Raw genomic sequence first — 6,909 nt, forward strand, 5'->3', positions numbered from 1 at the left:
ACACACCACACACAACACACACACACACACACACACACACACCACACAGTCTAGGACACACCCAACACACACACACACACACACACACACACTTCTCCGCCTCATTCTGTTTTCATTTACTCGTTCGTTATCTGACCAGCTCCAATCTTGTAGGCTACTCACCTCGTTTCTTGTAGCCCTCGAAAGGGTTTTGGAGGTTGATGCCTCTGTGAATGTGAGTTGTTTGGCTTTCTTGTCCGCAGCAGCAGAAAGCATTTTCGAATGTTTGAATGAATCAAAGTGGGTCGTCACCGTCGATTTTTCTCTTATGCTCCAACACACAGTTGCACGGGGTGCAGAATAGTTTCCCCCCACTTTTTGCCCGGTCTTTAGTAGAAATGTTCGTCGGTAAATGAGATGGATTAGATTTTTTCATCTTGGTGTTTTCTCTATCGTGTGAGCTCCACACGTTCACTCTATACAGTGTTGTTTACATTCTGTGATGCGCGAGCTGATGACGTCACGTCAAGTTCACTTTTTTTTCTTCTCAACTTTGTGTGGAAAAATGCGGGGATTATGCGGCCTTTTGATAAATATGCGGCCTTTTAAAAATCTGCGCCATTTTGCTGATTATGCGGTAAATTCTGCGATTGCAGAATCGCGTTTTTCTGGAGGGTCTACTTGATACATACAGTACCTGTCTCTGAGGTCTACAGACAATTCCTTGGACCTCATGACTTGGTTTGTGCTCTGATGTGCACTGTCAACTGTGGGACCTCATAGAGACAGGTGTGTTCCTTTCCAAGTCATGTCAAATATATTTAATTGACCACAGGTGGACCCCAGTCAAGTTATAGAAACATCTCAAGGATGATCAGTGGAAACGGGATGCACCTGAGCTCAATTTTCATTGTCAAAGCAAAGGGTGTGAATACTTATGTAAATGTGATATTTCATTTGATTATTTTTAACACATTTGCAACAAATTACATCATTATGGGGTATAGTGTGTGGAATGTTGAGAAAAAAATGAATCCAATCAATTTTGAAATAAGGCTGTAACATGACAAAATGTGAGAAAAAAAAAGTTAAGAGGTATGAATAATTTCCAGATGCACTGTACATTATGATGCTAATAAGGTCAACTTTAATCATAAATCTCCCTTTAAGTGTCAGCCGTTCCCAGCTAGTCATCCACTGGCAGACTGACCGGACATAGATCCTCTATTTCTTTCAATTAAACTATTTATTTACCGCAAATAAAATGACAGAAAATGTTTTCAACAAAAAGGGGGCAGGGCCACAACGTGTTTGTGTTTTTTACCGTTTTTTTTTTTTTAATGGCATTGAGAACTTTGGTTTTCACTGGTATTCGTATCGACCATACATCTCTGGTTTCACTGGTTCTGACTAGGGTAGATTACACTCAATCTCCGGCCTCCTCAATGCATACTTACTTTCATGTCAGAAACAAAGGTACACCCTGGTCGTGTCTCAGTCTGGAGTTCACCCTGATTTCCCCTCTAAATATATTTAATTCAACATGATTCTGGCAAAATCTCAGCGCTTATATTCTGTGATCTTTGCACTTTATTTGACACACTGCAGGTAGAGCTTCTATCAGAAACGACTGTAGTACAAAAGGTAAGAATCCTGTCCTCTAAGCCAGGGACTTCTGTCTGTCCAAATATATTAAAGTACATAAGTTGATGCATTTGGAGTCCAAGGACAGGCCAGTTTATTTATAAAGCACATCAAGGTTAAATTCTTTTTTATTGGAGTAACAGAATACATGGGACAGTAATGAGAACTGTTTGCAGTTCTAATAAGTAATTAAAGTTGCTACAAACCAAACTGAATAAATAAACATGAGGTCCCTGAAGCTAAATGACAAAAAGGAAATATATGCTGTCGAGTGATGACAAAGCAAAGTAGAAACTCTGAACCTCATACCCCCAATCCAAGCCTCAAAATCCTTGAAAGCCACAACAATAAAATGAAAGTGAATTATGCTTGCGCATGCTTCAGCAAGGTGACTTTCTTCCGTCTTCACTAAACTTAAAGTGAGTGAAGATGTGCTGTGCCATTTCATCGAGGTATTGATGCCTCTTATTGATGGCCAGTGGTCTCTAGTTAGTGAAATATTCATATTTAATGCCAATTCCTTTGCCTTTTCACTACCATGGGGTTCACGGTAAACCTCAGCGCTGGTATTATGGGAGCAACTTTGGGTCAAACTTGGTCATTTTTTGTTATTTTTTTAAACGCTTCATGGTTTCCGGATAAATCCCCAGCCTTTATGTTATAACAATGGCTGCCCTACTTCTTATCAATTAGAAATAGTTCAATCCAAATTGCTCCTTTAGGCATGTCTACGGAATGAAAGCGTAAGTCGCTATGGACAAAAGTGTCAGCTAATATGACATGTAAAATATATTTTCTTAAGCACGTTGATATTATTCTCTTTAAAGCTGTTACTGCTGACCCGTTTGCAAACAGTTGCTTATTTATACTTTGAACACCAACATTTGAGGTTGTGTTTCTGGCCACCCGGCCAATGCCAGTCTCAATTTCACTCTCTTTTTAGCGTTTATAAAAAAAAGATCTTTCCAGCTAGCCTTTAGCTTGTTTCCTTCTTAAGCAGCTAGTCGCTTACTTTGCCGTTTTGCTGTTAAGTGCTCTGCAGGTGGTGAACAGAATGTAAGCTACTGTTACTGACCATGTTGAAAATTGTGTTGATTTACAAACAAAGCTGAACAAAAAAAGTCTTTAAAGACAATAGCCCATTCACATTACACTTTAATCCACTGTTTCTATAAAGAGTACACTTTATTGAATCTTCCAATGTTCGTTGTACAGCATGTCAAAGAAACAAATCATCATTTTAACATGCATGTTTCATCTAATTGTGTGTGTTAGAGTGTGTGCGTCACTCACCTTTGTGTGTGATGTTTCGGCTCTGCCTCCTGACGCGGGTGTTCCTCAGAAACCTCCACTGCCGCTCCATCCTCACCTGACTCTCCTGGTCATGCTCCTCTGGGATCTGAGAGAAGGAGTCAGAAATGTACTGAACTCTATATATACGGTATATATTTAATGTATAATAATCGTACTATTACATTAATAAGTTAATATTCATATAATTATTATAGTGCACATATACGTTTTTATACTCTGGCAATATTGTTTCTTGAAAGCCTATCAAGCCCCTTTAAATGAAATTGAATTGAGGGATGCACCTCATCACTGCACTTTTGTAGGCCCTTCTGATGTTACTCCTCGCCTCTCTTTCCTGTCATTCACTCCCTATTTCCTACAGCCCTCAAAGGTCTCTCTGGTCCCTTCTCTGTTGGAAGAGCCAGAACTCTTCTCTGGATGATAAACTCAACACTGGAGGTGGTTATCTGAAGTACCTGCTCAAAAGTCAAGTGAATCTCTGCAAGGATTTCTTGTTTGGAGTGATAAGAACAGTGTGTCATCAGGAATAAAGCAGATTTAAATACAAATAAAGGTTTCCTTGATGATATCATTTAGGAACTGTCTTAAAATGTGAACTTTGATTGGTGAGATATAATGGTTTCTAATTCTTATAAATATGGGATTTATGTTATAATAAAATAGGGAAATATGAGTGTAAGTATTTTACTGTCTACAGTACATACATGCATATATATCAAGAACATTTTTTATGTTACTAAAACATCTAGTAATCAAATGCAGAGGCAGTTATTAAATATAACACGTATATATATTTGTATGTATATGTTAGCTTAGTTCTGTACTTCTAGTCTTATTGCTAAGTTAGTCTAGCCAGTCCATCTGTCTACTTAACACAGAGACAAGATTCATATTGACCTTCTAATTTTGTTGTCAATGAAATGTGTACGAAATCTCACAAAATGTGTAGTGTATTCTTTACGCTAAGCTTGGCTAACCAGTCCATCTCAATACATAACAAATGTAAACAAGATGTAAACTGATATTGTTATTTATTTCCTCTGAAAATATGGTTGAGCCAATTTCCCCGTACTGTTTCATTCTGCTCTACACTTTAGACTAAGCTAGGCTAACTGCTCCAGCTCGATACATAACAAAAACAGACAAGATTGATATAGATATTCTTATGTTGTTTCCTAAAAGGAAAGGTTTGATGCATTCCAGTCTGACCTTATGCTAAGCTAGGCTAAATACTCAATACAGAACACACAGAGATTTTCAAATTTTGTTCTCAGAAATAAATTGTGTAAGCAACCCTTCAGGCTCAGGTTCTTTATTTGTACCCGTAGGTAGATTTTGTTTGCAGAGAAAAAGACAAGGGATCCATCCTGACAGACTCTAAAAACAAACACAAACAACAGACACATCTCTAATAAAAGGACTAGGAAAAAGTACAAGTTAACCCTGCTCCGTCAAATCTCAAAACATTTCCAAAACATTTAAGAAGGAAAACACTAGTACAAACATGGACATTCAACATTCATAATTAAGTACATAAATAAAACTGGATAAAACTGTTTTTATACCGCTTCGTTCTACTCTTTGGGACAACTAACCTCCGGCCCGAAGGAAAAAGCTTAAAGGGGATCTATCATGCAAAATGCACTCTTGTACGTCTTTTGTACATGAATATGTGTCCCCGGTGTGTCAGGGAACTCACCAAGTGTCAGAAAATACAACCCTCTCTATTTTCCTCCATACCCAAATCTCTAAAAACGGGGATACAACGGATCTGATACAGACTGATCCAGATTTGAATTATTTTCTACGTCACAAAAGGGGTGCTCCGCTTAGTGGTCAATTTTCACCTATCAGGGGAATGTGGGGTTGGGCCACGGCCGGCCATTGCCCCTCGAAAGCGCTGGAGACGCTGTAGTACATATACATGGCCACATTCTCAACAAAGTAACGACATGACTCCCAATATTAATTGAAATGCTTTTATGGATTTAGAAAATGATTTTATTGATTTAAAAAAAAAAAGATCTCTTTTTCTCCCCGCTGCAGCCCAGCAGCTGATCTCAAAGCACGCTCCCCTCTCCTGCAGGGGGGCGTGGTCAGCTGCAGCTCACAGAATCAGCCCCCTGCAAAAACAGCGCTGGAAAGAGCAAATGGAGCGAAATGAGGCATGGCTAAAATGCAGGATGTTTGGTATTTTGAAAAAAAAACTATATTTATATACTTTATATAGGTATGGCCCTACAATATATTGAGCAAATATATCATGATATGTCCCCTTTAAATTCTGAGTGCAGAGGGTGGGAGTCATGGTCTAATATGGAGCTGGATAACCGCTGTAACTGCCTGAGGTACAGGGTCTCCAGGTTTAGCTGTGGCTCACCAATCAGTCTGCTGAACCACTTTACGATCTGACTCATACCTCATTCACACCAACGCAACTCCGGTTCAAGCTCTGTGCTAGAGCTTTTCAGGTTCAGAACCGGTTCTTTGGTTTAGCTCCGGCTCTTCTCACACAGCCCAGAGTCCGACTGGTGCTGCGTCATTGCGTCATCGTTTGAGTCATGACGTAACCGTTTGCGTGCCTGCTTCATAAAGCCAAACCGCGTGGAAACCCCTCACAGCTGACACCGACAACAACAACAATAATGGCCGATTGTGCTCCAGCTTCCTCTGTACCTCTTCGGAAGACCAGATTCCCAGTAGGTAGCTGGTCTCTTCAGTGGACCACTGCTGCTTGTTAAGTTTCTCCATCGTTGTGTACAAACTGGATAAAACGCCGGCTTTTTGTTGTTGTTCAGGAGTTGAATATTTAGCTAAGTACAAAGTTAAGTGAAGCTTATGCCTATACTTTAAATGACTCAAGTAATCAAGTTCACTTTATGCAATCACATATGTTGAGCAGAGGGAATTAAAAAAGTTATGACATTACTAAGTCTTATGTAACAGAATGGCCTCCACAGATTTAGTCCAGCCTTCAGTTTAATGACTCCCTTCTTTAACATGACATTCAATATGCACAGTGTAATATGAAGCTGATCTGTCATTTTTCAAATATTACAATTGTACATTAAAAACTAGGCCTTTGCTATTAGTGTGCATATTTGACAGATGAATAAAGGAAAACATAGGGTGAACAACAGAAAAAAGCTGCTGCAGTGTGTGTGATTTTAAATGCTGGTTTCAGTGTGTGCTTATTAAGCTGTTACGCCTCAAGCCTGTTTTTAAGGTCTCAGGCTCGAAAATGACCTTCCCAGAACAAATGACCATTTCTTCACTTCTAAAAGGGGTAAATTAATAATCTTTTTTCTCAAAGCAATGATAAACCAGTGAGTTGGATGTAGAAAAGTCAGAATCAATATAGAATTTTTTTATTTTCAAGAAAATTCAGTTTGAACATAGTAACACTTTTTAAATGATAGTGTCCGTCAAATAAAAACATTACTTGTAGTGAAAACCACCCTTGAATGATGGGATAGTAGACTACAAACTTTAGGAATCCAAAATATAACATATAATAAGTGCCCTGTATCAAGATTGACGCAAAACAAGTGATATTTTACCTTTTTAGAGAGATTAAAAAAACAAAAAAAACACCGTTCTGGGGTCATTGTGTGCATTTTCCATATCTCTGGCCCGGGTCAATTTTGATGATTGAACATCTCTTTTTAACCTGTTAGAGCAGATAGAAAACGAGGGGAAGTTAACTAAAATCCATCTAAACATTACCGCGCCGCATTACCCCCCTGTGAATGAGTGATCGCGCAGCCCCAGAGTGCCCAACCGAGCTGTCATACCCCCTCGTACTATGCATAGAGCCCTATATCACTGATAACTCCGCTTCTTTGCCATACAACGAGTACCATGACGCATTCGCGGAATATCAGCCTAATCCATGCCCTTCACAAGTCGACCCGAACATTGGATTAACCCATTGGATTAACTTGAAGGCAGCGTTTTTATGCGTGTACATGC

The 6,909-nt window shown here is 39.2% G+C and overlaps 1 protein-coding gene across 1 annotated transcript in view; it reads right to left on the reverse strand.

The window, feature by feature from the left end:
- Positions 1-6,909, reverse strand: part of LOC104948211 (regulatory-associated protein of mTOR-like) — a gene marked incomplete at its 3' end in the record, with an annotated part of 14,647 nt that overhangs the window by 7,481 nt on the left and 257 nt on the right. Inside the window, exon 2 of the mRNA XM_010774382.1 lies at positions 2,917-3,022. Coding sequence (XP_010772684.1) covers positions 2,917-3,022 — 106 coding nt within the window. The remainder of the gene's footprint in view (positions 1-2,916; positions 3,023-6,909) is intronic.

The sequence above is a fragment of the Notothenia coriiceps genome, unplaced genomic scaffold (genome assembly GCF_000735185.1).
Source record: "Notothenia coriiceps isolate Sejong01 unplaced genomic scaffold, NC01 NC01_scaffold00013909, whole genome shotgun sequence".
Taxonomy (NCBI): Eukaryota; Metazoa; Chordata; class Actinopteri; order Perciformes; family Nototheniidae; genus Notothenia; species Notothenia coriiceps.